The sequence below is a fragment of the Microcaecilia unicolor genome, chromosome 7, assembly GCF_901765095.1.
Source record: "Microcaecilia unicolor chromosome 7, aMicUni1.1, whole genome shotgun sequence".
NCBI lineage: Eukaryota > Metazoa > Chordata > Amphibia > Gymnophiona > Siphonopidae > Microcaecilia > Microcaecilia unicolor.
In genome coordinates, this window is record NC_044037.1 from 155,429,141 (window position 1) to 155,451,147 (window position 22,007).

Below are 22,007 nucleotides of genomic sequence, written 5' to 3' on the forward strand. Positions count from 1 at the left end.
ATGGAGCACAAAAAAAAAAAAAAAAGTACACCGGCTTACAAGCTGCTTCTTTGCGTGTATGAAAGCCGTGCCATGCTTCTCTTTCAAATGACATTTTACTGGCACAAAATCGGGGGGGGGGGGGGGGGGGGGGGGGTTGAGAAGGATAGTGCAAACTTCACTAGTGCCCGTAAAATAAATATTGCAGTGCTGAAATGTAAAGCATAAAAGTAATGGTGAGTTACCAAAATTGCAATGAAGACAAGGGTCTGTCAAACAGAGTATGCTGAGAAACAGCATCCCCCATGCTAGAAGCACAACAGAGAGGTGCTAAACTAACTGGACAGTGTCAGCCTTGGATGTCCCGCTCACTCACTACAGGAGAGGGACACCAAGAAGTTCGGATACAATCAGCAGGGCTGCCAAGGGGTCCCAATTTTTGAGAGGGAGATTTTTAGTACATGCCCCCAGCCCCAGCCCACTCTTGCCTTGGCTCCACCCACTCTACATGGCTCCACCCCTGACACATCTCAATCCCACAGCCATTTCAGAAAATATTTTATTTAATAGCCTAATACCCTTTTCAATTAGCTTTCAGAGGCCAAAACCTCCTGCCTCAGGTCAGGACAGTATAATGCTGTTATCGTATCCTCTGCTGATCTGAGGAAGGAAGTGCTGGTCTCTGAAGGCTAATCAAAAGTGTTTTAAAAATCAGTGAAGGTATCACCTTATTTTCTATTTTGTGTTTTATTTGCATTTATTAACCTTCATTAACACAGCTACCACATTGCTTTATCCTAAATTAAAAATAAAATTATTTTCTGTACCTTTGTTGTCTGGCCATTTATTTTTTTATAATTGTGTTGGTCCCAGTCTCTTGACTCTGCATTCCTTTGTCTTCTCTTAACTCTCTTGCCAGGGTTTCCTGGCCATCTTATTTTTCTCTCTTTTTTCTTTGTTTTCTTCAATTTATTTTTCTGCCCCGCTCTCTATGCAGATTTAATTCATTCGTACTATCTGTTCTTTAATTTCCCTCTTTTTACTTCATCTACCTATGGCTTTTCATCTTTTACTCACTTTTGTTCTCCCCATGCCCCTTCCTCTTATTCTACAGTCTTTCACTAATTCTATCCTCTCCCCCTTTCCATCCAGCATCCCTCTTTCTCTCCCCATCCTTCCAGTGTCTCCCCCTGTCTCTGAATCCTTCCATACAGCGTCTCCTCTCTCTCCCTAACCTTCCATTCAGCACCCTCCCTCTTTCTCTTACCCTTCCATCCAGTCATCCCTCTTTCTCTCTCCATCCTTCCACCCACCCATTACCCAATCCTTCCATCATCTCCCTCTATCTCCACTTCCTTCTACACAATTCTCTCTACCCTTTTCCATTCAGCATGTCCTCTCTCTCTCTCCCCTCATCCTTCCAGTGTCTTTCCTCTTTCTCTCCCAACCCTTGCATCCAGCATTTCTCCGTCTGACTAGCTAGGGTCTCCCTCAGTTTCTCCCCAGCACCTTCTCTCTCTCCTGCCCTTTTCCACATCCCCTCTTTCTCTCCCCATCTTTCCACTCATCTCTCTCTGTACCCCTCTTCCATCCAGCATCTTCCCTCTTTCTGCCCCTCCTTCTAGCATTTTTCCTCTCTCTCTCTCTCTTTCCCTCCTTTCATCCAGCATTCCTCCTCTTTCTCTCTCCATCTGACCAGCCAGGGTCTCCCCCTTGCTCCCCTTCCTTCTCCCTAGCAGCCTGTTTCTCCCCTGCTCTTTTCCATGTCCCCTCTTTCTCTCCCCATCTCTTTCTGGCTCTTCCCTGCTCTTTTCCATGTCCCCTATTCTCCCCATCTCTCTCTGGCTCTCTCTCCCTGTACCCTCCAGCGTCCTCACTCTTCTTTCTTTCTTTCCCCTCTGCTCTCTCTGGACACCCTTTCCAGCCATGTTTCCTCTCTCCCTCCGGCCCTCTTTACAGTAGCAGGACCGACACAAGAACAAACACAACTGCGGGGCTGCAGCAGCCTTCAGGCATACGCTGTCGGGTCTGCCGTCCTCTGCCTCCGCTGATGTCAGTTTCCCATTCCAGGGGCAGAGCAACAGCAGAGTCAACAGTGCATGCCTGAAGGGTGCTGCAGCCCTGCGCTTATGTTTGTTCTTATGCCGGCTATAGAGAGAGGCAGCGGTAGCGGCTTGGCGCAGCGCTTGGTTTTGTGCCTCTGCCGCTGCTCAAGAGAGAAGTGGTGGTAGCTGCAGCAGCAGAATTCAGCAGGAGATGACCCGCCAAAGCGGGAGTCTCCCGCTGTATGCAGGAGACTTGGCAGGTATGAATCAGCTTACAGCTCTAAAGTGATAAGCAGCATAAATGATTAAATTTTGTTGGGATCTTGTCAGGTATTTGTGACCTGGATTGGCCACAGTTGGAAACAGGATGCCGGGCTTGATGGACATTTGGTCTGTCCCAGTGTGGCAAAACTTATGTACTTATGTGGAGGAGTTGGGACAGCAGCCAGCCAATAAGAGTCCATCTTCAGGGAGATAGGGCATTCCAGGATGTCAGCTGGCTAATAGAAGGAAGCAGCAGGAATAGCTGGCGGGGTGGAACCAAGTCCTGATGCTGATTCCTCACAGAAAATGACAGCCGAGAGCAGCAAAGAGCTTATTCTATTCCCACTTTTTCCCAGCAGCAGGAAGGCGGGGAGCCCTAATAAAGGTCTGCCCGTCAGCCGCCAAGTGACTGCATATTAGCCAGCGCTGACCCACCTGCCACCGCCTACATGCTGCTCCATCCAAAAAAAAAAAAAGGTGCTTTTGTGCTTGCACCCCCCCCCCAAAAAAAACACAAACAAAAAGGGCTACATCTACTGCTTTTATACACGCAGCTTGTCTGCGTGTATGAGAGCTGTCTGTAGCATGCGCAGAGCAGCCACTCATAACGATTGACTGTTCTACACATGCTCAGCTCAGCAACTGGCTTCCTCCATATCGCATGCAAATGAGCTGGGTCACAAAAGCAATGAGCAGCTCATTTGCATGTGATTCTCTTTGTGAATCTCTCTGTATTTCCAAATCGGTAAATTTTTACCGATTTGGAAATACAGACGGATTCTTAACTGGACCTTTGTGCATCTGGGCCTTAGTCACAATAGGGTGCCTCAAGGTAGGGCAAATATAGCATGCATAACATATGACTGAGGTCAAGAGGGTTTCAGAACAAAAAATAGAAATGGAGGTCTGCTACTTCTGGATTACATACTGTTGAAAAGCATTCAGCTACTTAAATAGGGGTGCTCAAGACTGATGTACATGAACATAACTTGACACAATAGAAACTTAAACAGGCCACCATAGCTGTTTCTTCTCATGCTCTACAAATTCTGTATAATTCAGAAAGTTTCATAAAAGCCCCTAGGTGCAGGTACTGTGATAATGTAGTTAGTTCATCAATAAGTAGACACTCCTACTATCTACAATACAAATTTATTTACGGCATTCAAAACTGGTGAGCTACTCAGAGGTAAGCAACTTTATATTGCTACAGTCTATGGGCTAGATTTTCAATGGTAGCAGCCAGTACGCTAATGTAAATGTAGTGGCTATTCTTAAATTAATACATATATTTAGCGTCACAAAATGTTCTGTCAATGGTGTTGAATGTAAATATTCATTACTGACAACTACCACCACTAACAATTTAGTTTAAATTTGTTATTCAGCAGGTCTAAACTATACGTCTAAACTATGAGGGTAATTTTAGGAAGACGTTTTGCATGTATATGTAAAAGATAAGCATATAGTGTAATGTAATATATCATTTATATTCCACTAACTCATATAATGGATCAAAGCAGATTATATGTTCATAGTTCTCTCAGTAATTTACAAAAGACTGTCCCAACATATACGTGGAAAGTCGACTTGTCTTTTGCAGGCCACACTGGAGGATGATGAGGGAAGGATGTCGTCACAGGATGGTAAACAGTCTTTGGGGTGCACAGCCTCAGAGGAAGGCTGACTGCTGGGGCCAGGAAAAGACAGGGATTGGGAATTAAGAATGCGAGCCATAGCTGGTACCTGAGGCTAAGGTGGGCTTCTCAGGATTGTATTGCACTTTCGAACACAAAACCAAATTGTAAACGTAAAATAAATACAGATTAATGTTAGTCCTGCTGCAAAGATAATTCTAGCTTTTTATTTAATTTTGTTTCTGTAAAGGAAAGATCATGATCACAAAAATCTGGGGCAGCAGCTATAAGATTTCTTCACATTTTGTTCTGATAGTCTGTTAATGTGGATGCACTGACATCTAGTGGAATCTCTGTTTCATAATGCAATATAAACAGTCCAACATTCACAAATATGGTAAAGTGCTGGCATCAGACTGATGTTCCATATATCTATCCAATGTCCTTCCCCTTTTTCCTTTAATTTATTGTTTTTACATTTTCTTCTAAATTTGTTTACAACGTTTAACAATGCATTCTGCTAAATCAGACCTGAAAATTCACTTCTTCCACAAAGGCCTCTCTCATTTCTACATCCAAGTTTCTGTTCCAGTTGCTTTGTCTGTACTAACACCTCTCAGCTTGCCTTTCTGGCTAGCATCCTCTATCCTTACATGACTTCATTATTTTGTCATTCCTTATGTGAGCTTTGTGAATCCTTCTCAAGGTGGTTGACAATGACTGTTCCCTGGAGGTAGGGCGCATGGGTGCCTTGTAACTAAAAAGCACAGTGCTACACTGTAATCTTCATAAAACCAGAATAAGCCAGATGCTCACAACAAATCACATGACCTGTAGTGGTCTACCCACCCACCCCTAGAGTGACATGTCTTATATAACCTCCCTATCAACCCACTCATTACTTTACCTCACCCATTTCTATTCTTCTATCACCTTCTCCCACTACTCCAACCAGAGTTACACCTAATCACACTGACCACCCTTCAACATCTTCAGTCCTTCTGTGACTGTTTTGTGCTTGACTGCTTAAATATTTTAAATTTAAATGCTTTACTTTTTGTCTATTAGATTGTAAGCTCTTTGAGCAGGGACTGTCTTTCTTCTGTGTTTGTACAGCGCTGCGTACACTTTGTAGCGCTCTAGAAATGTTAAATAGTAGTAGTAGTAGTAGTGGACACCTTAAACCTAAGACCAGTTTGTTCTGTGAACCCTCACAAACCAAGATACAAATTAAAAGAATAAGTTAAAATACTCAGTAAAAGTTAACAGTGACCATAATCCAAACTAAGTGACATTCAAACTCTTATAACTATGCAGCAACACAGAAGGGATATAAATGTGGGAGTAACAATCACACCTTATACACACACATATTTTATTGCATTTCTCTTTCGCAGTGGCATAGGGGAATATCAGAAAATGTGTTGCTATCCTGTGGATGAAGAGGAGAAATTAGTTGTTACCTGATAAATTGTTTCCATTAGTCAATCCAGAGGCTTGTGGGGTTATGTCCATCTACCAGCAGGTGAAGATACAGGGTACATCAGAGTTCTACCATATAGCCTCCTGTGCAGCTAACAGACAGTATACCGATGTCAAAGCAGTAAGAGAAGAGGAAGAAAACACTTTAATTTAACAAACATGAACCATGAACACAATAATGTGATAAAACCAACGTTAAACTGCCACAGGCTAGCATAGCTTTCACTATGCTGCGATTTTTATCCTCTATGATGAAGTCTGAAACAGAAAATGAAATTTTTCTTCAATGCAAGCATGAAAGAAACTGCAAATTTCATCATCGGAAACGAACAGCTTCGGCCACCGAAATAGCCAGAGCCTTCGTCGAGTGGGTCCTCAAGGACAAGAGAGGCCTTTTTCCCACCAGTACGTAAGCAGAAGAGATACAGTCCTAGAGCCCACGAGCAACAGTTGCCTTAGATGTTTTCAACTCTTTCCATGATCCTGAGAATGAAACGAAGAGATGGTCTAACTACTAGAAGTCATTTGAGAGCGCCAAGTATAGCATGAAAATGTATCTGACATCCAAACATCTCAAAGCAGCAAATCCCTTCCCATGGTCCTCCCTACGGAATGATGAAAGGTATAGTGGTTGATTCAGATGGATGAAGAGAGCACCTTGGCAAGAATGAAGGGACCATGTGAATAGTAACACCTCCTTGGAAAAGCAAAGGAAGGTATCCCTACACAGAGTGCCTGAGAAATCAGCTTGAGGTAGCAAGATGCTGGTTAAAAAAAACCTCTCCCCACTTGGGTGTCAAAGTGCACTCCAAGGCATTCCAAGGACTGAGCAGGAGTCAACTGACTTTTGGAAAGATTGACCACCCACCCCAAGGTCTGTAAGCAGCTGACCCCTAAGGCAGTGACATGGACTCTCTTCTAAGACGAGGCGGCCCTGATCAGGCAAACATCCAGGTAAAGGTGGACTAGTTCCCTCCCATATGAGGAAGGCTGCCACCAGTCATGACTTGTGAAAAGGTACTGGGAGCCATTGAGAGGCCGAAAGGCATTGTTTGGAACCGACAGTGCTTCCACAAATGGCAAACTTGCCTGGCTGAACTGACTTAATCACCAAATAAAAGCTTTCCATCCAGAAATGCTGCACCCTTAAGGTCCTGTTGAGATGTTTGAGATCCAGGACCAGACGATAGGTACCTCCCTTCTTCAAGACCACAAATAACTTCTTGCACTGCACCCAGCCTGAGCACGTCCCACAAGGTGGACTGAACCACCAGCCTTTTGGTGGGAGGCCTTGCAAGAAAATTCCGAGAAAAAAAAATCTGCGATAGGATAAGCAAATTCCAATTTGCTTCCTTCTCTTACAACATCCAAGACCCATTGGTCTGATGTGATCTTGACCCCTTCCTCGAAAAAGTGAAACAGGCACCCTCCGATTTCTGGTTCCGAGGACTGGGCCTGTAACCCATCATTGGGAAGAGCGGGTGGAACTGGATAGTCAATTATTAGAAGTGGCGCTCCTTTTGTCAGCATGAAAGGGGGACTGTCTTTGGTGAAAACAAGATCTCTGAAATTGTCCAGATCTACCTGGCCTATAACACCCGACTTTTCAGTACCAGAAACATACCAGGCTAGTTTTGGCTTCAGGCAAGCGTTGATTCTTTGAGTCCCCAAGATCCTTAACTATCCTCTCCAGGTCCTTCCCAAAAAGCAACTTACCCTGGAAGGGCAATCCTGCTAACCTAGATTTCGAAGCCACATTGCCTAGCTAAAACTGTGTACGAAATTTGCTTAGCAGAAGTCCTCAGCAATTCATGCAGTAGGTCTGACATATAGGCTAACCTCACCTCCAAGGACAGAAGGGAGTCCAAGAAGGACCCATTGCTACAGACGCTTGAACCCAGCTAAGCATGCATGGGCCACATAACAGGCGCATGGAGAGAGCCACCACCTCAAGGCAATACTCCCTCCACGGGCTGAGTGATTTTCTTGGTGACCACTGTGAACAAAGCCTCCACCATAGGCAATTTCAAGCAGTTCACTTCCTTGGAGGCAAGGGATATAGGCATGCCATGGCCATAACTACCCCATCAGGAATATTCCACTGTGCAGAAATCAATTCCTGTTCCTACACGGCTTCTTAGTGACTGACATAATGGTGTTGGAGCTAGCCACCGTATTCTGAAGTACTAAAGGAAAAACAACAGAATAATCCTGGAAGTAACAGAAGAAAGCTCTCTGATATAGAAGAGTCTAGCTGCCATGGGGTCATCCCCTTCCTTATGGGACAATTTCCCCTCCTTGAATTAGGCAGGAATCCATGGACTGAACTGCCTCAGAACGCTGAGGAGAGGGTATGGAAATTTCATCCAAGTCCCTAAGAAGTTCCAAACATCTCTTCTTTTGAGACTGGCCAGGGAGAACCACCTGGGCAGGCAAAACATCCTGAGGAAGCTGTGTCCTCTTTATTTATATATCTTTATTGTTTTTAAATGAAATTAACAAGGATACCCTTGTTTCAGAAATACAGGCAAGAAAATTTATACATGAACACAACCATATCTTCAAAATTATTACATTGCAATCAATTATTTGAAGCATTTGTTAGAAAGAAAAAGTTCAAATATACAAATATAGTAATTTAGCCTTCCTTAGACCCCATTTTCTTAAGAGGGGGAAAAGAATATAAAGAGAAGTTATTAGGAATAAGGAAAACAACAAACGGGGCTGCCTATACTCCAAGTCTATTTATACATTATCTCAGTTGTTTCAATTCTAGAAACGATTTTAGATGTTCCGGCAAAAAATAGGTATATTTCGTTTGACCCAGCTTAACTATACATTTACATGGGTATGCCAAAAAGAAAGAACCCCCAATGTCAATTGTCTTTTGTTTCAGAGCGAGGAATGCTTTCCTTCTTTGTTGAGTTTGTTTAGTTACGTCTGGATAAATCCAGACCTTAGAGCCACAAAATTGGGCTTTAGTATTTCGAAAATATAGTCTTAAGATGGTATTATAGTCTTGCTCGAAAACCAGTGATACAATCAATGTAGCTCTGTCTATTATTGTGTCGGTAGATTGTTCCAGTATATCAGATATATTCTGTAAGTCAGGAATATCTAGCTGTGTCCTCTTTAATAAGAACATTTAGTGCATCAGGAGTGAGAGAAAAGCGTTGTTCCAGCAGCTGAAGGCAGCTCGAGGTCAGAGTGATGAGTAGGCTCAGAAGCAGCAGTACCAGCTCTGAGACAAGACAAATGAGGGGCAGATGGCAGAAAAATTACCATAGGATCCTGTAAACCTGAAGTCAAGATAGTCGCTGGTACCTCACAGCTCGAAGGAAGAACCAAGGAGTACACCAAAAAGTTTCAATGTGCAAATCCCCAACACTAGCTGAATTCAGACCCGGGTGAAGAACAGTCAGGGGACAGACAGAAGGGCCACGAAACACAGCACTCATAGAGACCCAATGCCACCCATTGGTGCCAACACCGGGAGTAGCACTTAATGGACTTGGCAGGAGCACCCATAATGTGAGTCCTCTAGAGACAAAGAAAGTACCTTCATATAATGTGTACAGCGCTGCAAACATCTAGTAGCAATATAGAAAAGATTAGTAGTAGTAGTAACAAGGTTGAAGGACCACAACAAGAAGCATTTACAGAATCGCTGCCTCTAGATTCCTCGAAGTTATCTCTGGTTCAGACAGTAGAGAATACTGCAGCTCCTTCTACACTCGGTATACTACTACTACTATTTAGCATTTCTATAGCGCTACAAGGCGTACGCAGCGCTGCACAAACATAGAAGAAAGACAGTCCCTGCTCAAAGAGCTTACAATCTAATAGACAAAAAATAAAGTAAGCAAATCAAATCAATTAATGTGTACGGGAAGGAAGAGAGGAGGGTAGATGGAGGCGAGTGGTTACAAGTGGTTACGAGTCAAAAGCAATGTTAAAGAAGTGGGCTTTCAGTCTAGATTTAAAGGTGTCCAAGGATGGGGCAAGACAGAGGGGCTCAGGAAGTTTATTCCAGGCGTAGGGTGCAGCGAGACAGAAGGCGCGAAGTCTGGAGTTGGCAGTAGTGGAGAAGAGAACAGATAAGAAGGATTTATCCATGGAGCGGAGTGCATGGGAAGGGGTGTAGGGAAGGACGAGTGTGGAGAGATACTGGGGAGCAGCAGAGTGAGTACATTTATAGGTTAGTAGAAGAAGTTTGAACAGGATGCGAAAACGGATAGGGAGCCAGTGAAGCGACTTGAGAAGAGGGGTAGTAGGAGTAAAGCGACCCTGGCAGAAGACGAGACGGGCAGCAGAGTTTTGAACCAACTGGAGAGGGGAGATGTGACTAAGTGGGAGGCCAGCTAGAAGCAGAATGCAGTAGTCTAAACGAGAGGTGACAAGAGTGTGGATGAGGGTTTTGGTAGAGTGCTTGGAAAGAAAGGGGCGGATTTTATGGATGTTGTATAGTATTTTTGTTGGTGAGAGGCAGAAAATTACTGCATTAGCACAATCAAGCTAGCAAAAGAAGGGAGGGAAGGGACCTGGTACCACCAGGTGTTTCCCAGCCAGGTAACCCTCAGAACTGGCACCCATCAGTTCAACTGTGCCCAAACAAGGGCAGGAGCAAGAGCCCTCAAGAACCAGAGCTCCACAGATGTTCATCCACCTGCTGGAGAAAGAGGGAAAGAGGTATACTGTCTGAGTCAGCTACAAAGGAGGCTACATGGCAGAACTCCAATGTGTGGATATGTATGTGTGTGTGTGTGTATATATATATATATATATATATATATATATATATATATACATACACATACAGTATTACCTTTTTATTGGCCTAACTTAATATTATTATTATTTTTTTTTTGTTACCCTGCGCTTTCCCAGAGTCACAAGGAGCTGCCTGTGCCTGAAGTGGGAATCGAACTCAGTTCCTGAGTTCCCCAGGACCAAAGTCCACCACCCTAACCACTAGGCCACTCCTCATCAAAATGTGAACTTCCATTTTGCATATGACAATGTTGGGATTAGGATGTTCAGGTTGGAAGGATCAGCATTGTATTAAAGACTCTGCTGAATGTGGAGCCTTTTTGCAAAAGTGACCCAACACGAGTCGTGTTTCGGCCATAAAGGCCTGTGTCAGGGGTCTATAAATGAACAAACAAATATATTAATGAAATGTGTGCCTTCTGCAAGATTATTTCTTTATTGGAAATTGATAGGTATGTTTATTCATATAAGGGAAAATTAGGTTCTTACCTTGGTAATTTTCTTTCCTTTAGTCATAGCAGATGAAGCCATTACGTATGGGTTATGTCCATCAAGCAGCAGGGGAGATAGAGAGCACTCAAACTTTCACAGTGCCCTCTTGGCCAGCTAGCTCCACTGCCTCTTCAGTATTTGAAGCTTCCAAAGCAGTATGGCAAACCGCAATGGGAATCACAAGAGCTTTCCTCACAGCGAACGATGGCCCATCACAAGGGCATGAACTCATAAAGGAGGGAATGCACATCCTCCTGGAGGGAATAAACTCATCCTCATTATTGTATAAGTGGAGGGGAACACACGCGCCTCCTGGAGGGAATCACACATCCTCCCATCGAACTGGAGGGGAACACACGCGCCTCCTGGAGAGAATCAACACATCCTCCAAAAAAAAACATGCTGGAGGGAATGAACACATCCTCCTAAATTTAAACTGAACATGAATCCTGAAGATTGTTTTCCAACGTTCTCCCAAGGAAGGAACTTCAGGAAATTAGAACAGAACCTGAAAAAACAGATTCACAGCATACAGACAATCATACAGGGAGGGCTCATGGCTTCATCTGCTATGACTAAAGGAAAGAAAATTACCAAGGTAAGAACCTAATTTTCCCTTCCTTGTCATCAAGCAGATGAAGCCATTACGTATGGGATGTAACAAAGCAATCCCTAGATAGGGTGGGAACAAGCCACACCACGCGCATCCCTCCTGGCAGACACATCCAGCCTGTAATGTCGGGCAAAGGAGAGCTTAGAAGCCCATGTTGCTGCACTGCATATCTCTTGAAGAGAGAGTGCTCCAGTTTCAGCCCAAGAGGAAGAAATCGCTCTAGTAGAATGTGCCTTAAAGGCTACAGGCGGAACCCTGCCGGCCAGCAGATAAGCTGAAAAGATAGTTTCTTTGAGCCAGCGGGCAATAGTGGCTTTAGACGCTGGAGACCCTCTGCAAGAACCGGATAGCAAAACAAACAGATGATCAGAAGTCCTGAAAGAGTTAATAACTCGCAGATACTGCAGCAGAGTCCTGTGCACATCCAAAAGGTGCAGCTGCCCAAAAGATTCTGGAAACTCTTCCTCTGAAAAAGAGGGCAAGAAAATAGGCTGGTTTAAGTGAAAGGCTGAAACCACCTTATGCATAAAGGAAGGCACGGTCCGAACTGTGACTCCGGACTCTGAAAATTGCAGAAATGGGTCTCTACAGGACAGCGCCTGGAGCTCTGACACCCGTCTCGCCGAGGTAATGGCCACCAGAAAAACGGCCTTCAGTGTCAAGTCTTTCTCCGATGCTCGCCGAAGCGGCTCAAAAGGAGATGCCTGCAGGGTTTTCAAAACTAGCCCCAGGTTCCAAGCTGGACAGGGTGCTCGCACTGGAGGTCGGAGCCGAAGCACCCCTCTAAGAAACCGTGCCACATCTGGGTGAGCAGCCAAAGACACGCCTTCCACCTTACCACGAAGGGAGGCCAACGCTGCCACCTGCACCCGCAGGGAATTATAGGCCAAGCCTTTTTGTACACCTTCCTGCAAAAAGTCCAGAATCGGCGAGACAGGAGCCCGCATTGGAACAATGGCTCTGGAAGCACACCAAGACTCAAACAGGCATCAAATCCTGGCATAAGCCACGGAAGTGGACCGCTTGCAGGCTTGCAGGAGAGTGGAAATAACTTTATTGGAATAACCTTTATCCCTCAATTGCACCCTCTCAATAGCCATGCCGTAAGACCAAAGCGGCCGGCGTCCTCCATGGCTACCGGTCCCTGAGTCAACAGGTTCGGTACCAGAGGTAACGGCAGAGGAGCCTCCAGGAGCATCTGTCGGAGGTCTGCATACCAAGGTCTCCTTGGCCAATCCGGGGCGATGAGGACCACTTCTCCTGGGTGCAGCCGAATCCGCAAGAGCAGGAGCCCTATCAAGGGCCATGGGGGAAACACATAAAGTAGACCCGGAGGCCAGGGTTGAGCCAAGGCAACCAACCCCGCCGAGCGAGGATCTCTCCGTCTGCTGAAGAAGCACGGGACTTTGGTATTGGCACTTGTCGCCATTAGATCCATCACGGGCTTGCCCCATTTGGCACAGATCTGCAGGAATACTTCGTCTGCCAGATTCCATTCTGCTGGATCGATCTGATGCCTGCTCAGATAATCGGCCTGCACATTGCTCTGACCTGCAATATGAGCTGCCGACAGACACTGAAGATGCAGCTCGGCCCAGTGGCAAATCAGTTCAGCCTGCGCGGCCAGTGCTCTGCACCTTGTTCCGCCTTGTCGATTTATATAGGCCACCGTTGTCGTGTTGTCCGACATCACTCTGACAGCCAATCCTTCCAGGGTCACTTGAAAGGCCAGAAGCGCCTGAAACACCGCTTTCAACTCTAGGCGGTTGATGGACCACTCCGACTCCTCGGGAGTCCATAGACCCTGGGCATGCTTCCCCTTGCAGTGTGCGCCCCAGCCCTTCAGGCTGGCATCTGTTACCACTAGGCACCAAACGGGGAGCGTCAGCGGCATTCCTCGCCGCAGCATGCTGTCGGAGAGCCACCACTCCATGCTGAGACGGGCCGCAGGGAGCCAAGTAAGTCTGCATTGGTAATCCTGAGAAATAGGAGACCATCTCCGGAGTAGGGAATACTGTAGAGGTCTCAGGTGCGCTCTCGCCCAGGGTACCACTGCCATCGTGGCTGTCATCGATCCCAGCAGCTGGACAATGTCCCAAGCTCGCGGGCGGGGCATCCTCAGGAGCAGACGGACCTGATTCTGAAGCTTGCACCGCCTTAGCTTGGGTAGGAACATATAGCCCGAGACTGTGTCGAACCTGGCCCCCAAAATCTCTAGAGATTGTGAAGGGGACAGGTGACTTTTGGCCATATTGACGACCCAGCCTAGAGATTGCAGTACCGAGACCACTCTGGCTGTAGCTTGTAAGCTCTCTGTTGCAGAGTCTGCTCTGATGAGCCTGTCGTCTAGGTACGGGTGAACCCTGATACCTTCTCGCCTGAGAAAAGCAGCTACTACCACCATTACCTTCGAAAAGGTTCGGGGAGCTGTGGCGAGGCCAAAAGGCAAGGCCCTGAACGGGAAATGTTTTCCCAACACCGCAAACCTCAGAAACGTCTGGTGCGGGGGCCAAATCGGTATGTGCAAGTAAGCTTCTTTCAGGTCTAGAGACGTGAGAAACTCTCCTGGCTGAACCGCCGCAATGACGGAGCGCAGGGATTCCATGTGGAAATGCCGCACTCTCAGGGACTTGTTCACTTCTTTTAAGTCCAGAATAGGGCGAAAGGACCCACCTTTTCGCGGCACCACAAAGTAGATGGAGTATCGGCCGCAGCCTTGCTCGGCGGGAGGCACCGGGGTCACTGCACCTAACTGAATCAGACCTTGTAAAGTCTCCTCCACCGCCGCCCGTTTGACGGCAGAACCGCATCGGGACTCCACAAACACGTCTCTTACTGGGGCGTTGAATTCTATTCTGTATCCATCTCTGATCAGGTCCAGAACCCACTGATCTGAGGAAATCTTGGCCCACTCCTCGACAAAGAGGGAAAGCCGTCCTCCGATGACAGGCATCGAGGAGAGGGCCGGCGCACCATCATTGAGAGGGTCGCCCCTGAACTCCTGGTCTTGAGCCACCGGCTGCAGAACGCTTGTCCGAGCGAAAGGAGTTCCTCTGCTGACCACGAGCACGTGAAGTGAACCCAGCAGAACGCCCCGGGCGGTACCTTCTAGCTTCACGGAAGCGAGGTCTGTACGAGGAGTGGACCGCCTGGCCCTTAGAGGAAGGCCTCTGCCTATCTTCGGGCAAGCGCTGGGGTTTTGGATCACCCAGGCCTTTCACAATTTTCTCTAACTCCTCACCAAATAGGAGAAGTCCTTGAAAAGGCAACTTCACCAACCTTTGCTTAGAGGCCATGTCCGCTGCCCAGTGTCGTAGCCACAGACGACGGCGAGCCACCACTGCTACTGCCATTTGTTTAGCCAAAGCTCTGACAAGGTCATAAAGGGCATCAGCCAGAAAGGACAAGGCCACCTCCATCCGCGGAGCCACATCCAAGAAGGGCTCCGCTCCATCTCCGGGCTGAGCCACTGCCTGTTGCAGCCAAGCTAGGCAGGCTCTCACAGCATAACAGCTGCATGCAGACGCCCGAACAGTGAGACCTGCAATTTCAAAGGACCGTTTCAACGCTGTTTCCAGCCTACGGTCTTGAACGTCCTTCAGGGCAACACCTCCTTCAACAGGGAGGGTAGTTCTCTTTGTCACCGCAGTGACTAGGGCATCCACTGTAGGCATTTGAAAACGAGCCATATGTCCCTCACGCAGAGGGTATAACTGCCCCATAGCCCTGGAAACTCTCAAAGGTCCCTCGGGGTCAGCCCACTGAGCCAAAACAAGCTCTAGGATGGAGTCATGCAAAGGGAAGGCCCGAGCAGCTTTCTTGGTACTAGTCATCCTGCGATTACCCGAGGAGGCCATGCCACTGTCAGGATCTTCAATCGAGAGGGCCTGCAGGGTATCTGAAATAAGCGCTGGCAGCTCATCACGGTGGAAAATCCTCACCGCGGAGGGATCATCCAGATCCTGTGGTAAATCCGCACCTGACTCTGGTTCCTCAGACCAAGAACGTCTGTCAGAGTTCTCCGAATCCTCACACCCCGACCACGGGGGGGAAAAAGGTGCACCACAATCTGAAGGGGAATTAACCCTTCTGCGCTTATCTTTAGGCCAAACATCCGGGAAAAAAGCCTCACTGGGCAGTCCCAGGCCAGAATCCATCGGGGGGGGCAATCAGAGGAGCCTCAGGCGACCCTTGAGGAAGGGCTCTTTTCATCATGTATGCTTTATGCAGCAAAAGCACAAAATCCGGGGAGAAAATCTCACCCTGGGCACCCAAATCCTGTCCGGTGCTAGCCACTCCTGAAATAACCTCATCTCGAGGTGCCCCACCCGGCTCAGGTCTCTCCATGTCCACGGAGGCCGCGCCATGCGGTGTAAGCAAAATGGCGCCCGCTGCCAGCTCAGAGCGGGAAGAAACATCGCTCGCCATGCTCGGGCCGGCTCCTACGCCAATACAGCACGATTTACAGAGCCCTGCTGCTGATTTGTGCTTGCCACAAGTGGAACAGCGCTTTACATTGTCCGCAGCCATCGCCGAAAAACGGCGGTAAAATCCAAATGGCGGTTTGCGCCAAAATCGCCCCGATCGCAGGCCCACCCCGGAGGAGTTGGAAAACACTCTTACCTCAAAGGATCTAGTGTACAACTACAATCCTGCTGAAAATCAGGTCAAAAACCTCTGTTCCAGCGTCTCTGCGTTTAAAAACGCGACGCGAGTTTTTTTTTTGTTTGTTTGTTTTAAGCTGTGAGGAAAGCAGAGGTATTGAAGACTCTGGAGGCTCAGATGAGTGGGAAAGGCAGGGAAAGGGCGAACCTATATGCCTGCATCCACTGTTGGTGGGTAAGGACAGGGAAAGCAAGGCAATATGTCCACATCCACAGAGGTATGGGTAAGGCAGGGAAAGGGCTAACCTATGTGCCTTTAAAGTGAAGCTGCTATAGCCTCCAACACCCCGGTTAACAACTGGCAAGCCAGGAACCACCTCCCGGCAGATTTTTCTGGAGCTCGAACAAGCTGCAGCCACCCTGCTAAGGGAGATAGAGAATACTGAAGAGGCAGTGGCCAAGAGGGCACTGCGAAAGTTTGAGTGCTCTCTATCTCCCCTGCTGGTTGATGGACATAACCCATACGTAATGGCTTCATCTGCTTGATGACAAGGAAATTATGATGTTTCATTGTATGTTTTTTTATATGTGTGCCTTCTATATATGTTTGAATGTGGTTTTTATCATTATTATATTTATGTTTGTTCATTTATAGACCCCTGACGCAGGCCTTTACGGCCAAAACACGACTCGTGTCAGGCCACTTTTATTAATTTGAAATAAAGACCTTGTTTAGGAAACACCATCTGTGAGAGGACTCTTTTTGGATCCACTGTTTGTTTGTGTTGGCTTTCGTTTCTCCTGTGGAGAGATCACCCTCTGTTGGTGTTGCCTTTTTGCAAAATGCATATTTACTGGCATGTACTGCAGGAGCATTGATTCCAAAAACCTATACGTGCATAAAAAAAGCAAGATCACTTGGCAGCTTCCACATATATATGTTGGTAGTTATACATTGATGCAATTTTCTCTATTTTCATGTATAAAATATCAGCAAATATACATATGAGAGACATATTCCAGCCAATATAAGTGTACGTGCAGCTGGGAGTGAAGCCCTGAAAGCTAACTTTTAAAGTTTATGTAAAGCCAGGCAAATGCAATTGTCACCTCAATCACTGGTTCCAAGTCCTGGCCCTAGCACTTTGCAGATGTTCATGCATGCCTTGGAGATGCAACGCCAACATGGACATTTTTCAAAAATGTACACACAGAAGCTGCCGGGATAGTAATAACTAGCATTCAAAGATCACCATTTTAGACATATATGCAATCTGCACATATTAATGAAACAAAAGGTTTCTAAAATGACTTCCTTTGTCTGAAATATAGTCAAGAAATATATAAAGTTATTTCAATGCAGAGGCATCATCTTTTATGTTTGTTTTGTGTACCTTTCATTTTTATGTATTCAAGTGGACTAACACATGGCAACCTCACCAAATTATTTAATATGCATTGTTCTGCCTCAGAGTCAATGCTACCTATTTTAATGCCCTGTGCAAAATTACAATTGAGCACCCCCCCCCCCTCCCAAAAAAGAAAAAAAATAGATTTCAATAGAGCCCTCCACAGGGATCTCTTTTTACTCCTCTCCCAACAATAACTTCATGAGTATCTGAACACTTTACACGTGTAGTGGTATTAAATCAGGGGTGGGCAATCTCTGTCCTTGGGGGCTGCAACCCAGTTGGGTTTTCAGGATTTCCCCAATGAATATAGATGATATCTATTTCCATACAATGGAGGCAGTGCATGCAAATAGATCTCATGCATATTCATTGGGGAAATCCTGAAAATGCGACTGGGTTGCAGCACCTGAGGACCAAGGTTGCCCACCCCTGTGTTAGAGGAAGGCATTTGGGGCACCTGTTCCCCACAGTTCATTTAGGGTCAACACTTGTCTGATGCACTGATCACCTAAAGACACTTTCTTTAAATTTTATTATCAGCAAATATTTAGATTCAATTCAAAGGCTTCATAGCTGCCAGTTATGTTCTACAAAAAATTCTAGTCAGCCAACAAAATCCAGACCTTAATATATCTAAATTTTGTGTGGGAGACAAAACCCAGTTCAAGGCTTTGAACTGGATTCCAGAATATTTTAAACCAATTAGTAATTAATATCTCTATCAAATAAAATATTTTTAAAATTTTGGTGGTTCTGGTTTGTTACTGGTTCAGCATCTCTCTTTCACATTAATTGAACTTGTCATTTTTCCTTGAGTTCTCCCTTTCATTGGTATACTTTTTCTTTTTCCCATTTTCATTCTTTCACCTCTCTTGCGTTACAGCACTCTTGTTGCAACTTATCTACTGTAAGTTACCTATTTGCAATAAACAGTTGGAAAATAAGGTAAGTCTCTTTGTTGCACTAGTTCAGCTCATTGTTGAGTACATTATCAGAAAAGCATATCTACTAAAATAAAACTCACCCTCAACGTTCGGAAGACAACGTTCTGAAGTCACTCAGTCACTCACTGAAGGGTTCATGGATTCATGGTGGTGAAGCCACAACACTGACCATGTCTCTCTGCCCCGCCCTCGCATGACGGACCAATCAGAATAAACACCCTCAACATTCTGAAACACAAAGGACCATCACAACACCGTTCCCAGGCAACACTAGGCAACGTAAGACGGACCAATCAAAGGAAACTACGTGACAATAAGGGAGGAGCATTCCCCAGCAGAATGGCTCATTGTCTGTGCAGCACGGAGAGCTCTGATTCCTGCAGCACATAAATGTTCCAGCATTCCCCTGCAGCCGGCCTGAAATGGACCAAATATACCGGATCACCCCCCGATGGCCCGAGACCGTGCTCTTCTCCCTTCCGCCAACTTAAAATAACCATCCCCGTCCTCAGGCAAGCCGTCACCCACCTCCAGGATGCCCAGAACCCCAGCCCAATGAAAAAAGATGGCGCTGCTTCCAACAGCACATTTCTCTTCCAGCATTCCCCTACAGCAGCCCTGAAACGACCAAAAAATACCAACAGACAAAGAACGTGCTCCTCTACCTTCCGCCCATCTAAAACAACACTGCTGCCTCAGCACAACACAAAAAAAAAAAACCCGGAAAAAACAATCCACCACTCAGCAAAGGCTGACCCCCCTACAACCACATTTACATTTCACCAACTGAAAGACCCCCCTCCACAAACCTCCTTGACAGACAAAACCACACACACACAATACAACAGAAACACACCCTCAAAGCCACACACCAATCCAACCCACTTTGCCAGCACAGCACAGCACATCCCCCAAACCCCAAGCAAAAAACAAAACAAAAAAAGACACACATCAACAACCTGCACATACACCGCACCCTCACACACTCACACACAAAATAACTCTGTGACACATACACACACACAAAAAAACCACATGCTAGCGCCCGTTTCATTGGTTTCGGAAACGGGCCTTTTTTTTACTAGTACATGTATAAAATTACATATTTAAAAGAGCAACACGAATTTCAGCACAGCCACAAAAGCACTTTTCCTACTGAAAGGCATACAAGTATCACGCTGGAAGGGCAGCATACGGTCTGCCACCACATTACTCTGCCTGTCAGTGCCATTGAAGACAGCCTAAGACAAATCTCAGATGGTTCCAGTGATCCTCCCCTGGGTATGCACAAAGACAAGAGATGGCTATGAGGTTATGGGCAACTTTGGTTGGGGTGGGCAAATGGAGGAGGTGGGTGCCTCCAGCATTCACCCTGGCTTCCAGATGAAAGAGAAACAGTTTTATCAGCTGTGGAGCTTTCCCTTCGAGTGTTTAATGCCAAATTATTTGTTATATACTTGTACTTGAATTATTGCTTGTATTATGTTTGTGAGAGTCAAAAAATGACAAAGCTATTCTGTTGAATTACTGCACCAGAAGGGTCCCATGGCCACAGCCAGCATTGTATTAAGGGCTGTGCAAGCGGTGTTTTATTTATTTATTTGTTGCATTTGTATCCCACATTTTCCCACCTATTTGCAGGCTCAATGTGGCTTACATAGTACCTTAAAGGCGTTCGCCAGTTCCGGTATAAACAGTTACACAGTGATGTTATGGTAGAATAAGGTTCATGTGGAACAAACATATTAGGGAATCCATTACGTTCTTTGGTTTCGTAGTGTTGCAGGGTTCAGATATTTAAGTAGGGTTAGTGAGGTATGCCTTTTTGAGGTACATACATGGAGGGGCACAAAAATTGCTCCCAGCCCACTACCTCCTCTCACTGGCAATAGTGAAACAGGCAGGGTTCGAGGGCTAGTAGCCAAGTTGCACAGGATGCAACTATAACTTGGTATGATCCTGGCCACACCACTACTGAACTTACAGAATAATTAAGCAGAGGTGCAACTCTAAAGAATTCAACATTGAATTATCAAAGTAAACTGGGCTAAACTTCTACTGAAGTTGTACTGTTAAATTGAATGAAGTTTAATTAGTAGCTGGTAACAATATCACAGGTCTTACATACACAGATAGATCTTCCTAAGTAGCTTTGAGTCCTCCAGGTACACAGCAGTGCACATCTGTAAGGGTTTTGAAGAGAGGTTTAAAGAAGACCCATGATATTGATAGATGTAGGAACAGATACAGATATGACATTCACAGACATAATTTTTTTTAATACCTTGATTAGCTTTTCAATTAAAGCTCAAGGTGGTTTAAAATATTTTTATGGTACAAGTCCATTCCCCAAAGAGCTTACAATAGTGAGTACCTGAAGTAATGGGAGATAAAGTGGCCTGTCAGAGTTAACAAGAAATGTCAATGTAAGAAGCAGGATTTGAATCCTGGTTCTCTGCTCCATTCACTAAGCTACCCATTCCCCTAAGTAAATACTCTGAAATAAAGCCTGGACACAGGAGACCTTGATGTTAGGCATGCACTGTCAAAATCTGAAATCAGTAGGAAACCAGAAAGAAAAAAAAAAGAGTTAGCATGCAAGAGGATGCTCGGAAGTTAAAAAAAAACCAGAAAAGAAATACTAATTCCTGTTAACAGCAAATTACTTTGATTTGAATTTACTACGCTCTACTCTCCTGACTTGCTGGATACTCACAGTGAAGAGATTAGAACGGCGTTTGGATTGTTTTCGAACAGGTGTTGGAGTATTGGCAGTGGGAGGAACATCAATCCGTAGTTCTTTTTGACTGGTGCTTGGAGTGGATGGGACAGAGGATGAATAATCACTTAAACTTCCACCTCCATTACTGGTCTGTATTAAATAAAAACAGTAACAAACACTATACATTCAACTGTTATAAATCACAGTATAACAAAACCTTGCTTCTAGGAAGAGTCACTTGAGGATTACAAGTTTCTACTGTGCACTTCTTTAGAGGTTACCAAATACTGACATCTGGGGCTAATGTACTAAATGAGTAGGAATTCCCATAAATAACTATATGGGATGGTTGCCAGTAATGCGGAGAACTAAATCATGCCCCAGAGTCCTCATCCCACAGTCCTGAGAAAAAAAGACAAGACAAAGAACAGCCCAGACAGGAAGAGGGACTGCTCTAATCTCCTGTGATGCTTGGTCATCTTTCGAAAGGGGAGATATTAGGATCCACCTGGAAGGAGAACAGTCTCCCCTAACCCCTAGCATTCCCAGAAAGACAAGACTTCAATCCTTAGACTGGGGACAGTAGCAGGGGTTGTAAGGATGGTAGAAAGGGAAGATGACTTCTCTGGGTCATCACTTCATGTTTCACACATTCCATTACTCCCTATAGGCTAAAGCAAGTGTAGCTATGGTTTTGAATTAAAGAGGATTATAGATAATTCAAAACACATCAGTCAAACTGCTCTATAATGCAAAAAGGACAGCTCATGAGACACCTTTTCTTATAAAGGAACATTTGCACCCTATCATATATTGCATTAAATGCAAGACACCAATACTGACCCATCAAATTTTTTATTGTGGGATTTCAACATTCCATTCAGATATGTTAGTATCTTATCAAGCAACATGGGACACTTAGATCTTCTCAGGTAAACCGGCTTGCTGTCCCTCATCATAAGAACATTAGACTAGACTCACAACATTGCATGCCATGTCACTTCATTCATTTTGTGGAACTCCCTTCCTCACAAATGTTAATA

The 22,007-nt window shown here is 45.5% G+C and overlaps 1 protein-coding gene across 2 annotated transcripts in view; it reads right to left on the bottom strand.

Annotated features, from left to right (window-relative positions):
* AGAP1 (ArfGAP with GTPase domain, ankyrin repeat and PH domain 1) overlaps positions 1-22,007 on the bottom strand; it is a 2,358,592-nt gene that overhangs the window by 1,551,825 nt on the left and 784,760 nt on the right. For both annotated transcript variants that reach the window (XM_030210552.1, XM_030210551.1), the window contains exon 8: positions 20,959-21,114. In XM_030210552.1, the coding sequence (XP_030066412.1) occupies positions 20,959-21,114 (156 nt within the window). The remainder of the gene's footprint in view (positions 1-20,958; positions 21,115-22,007) is intronic.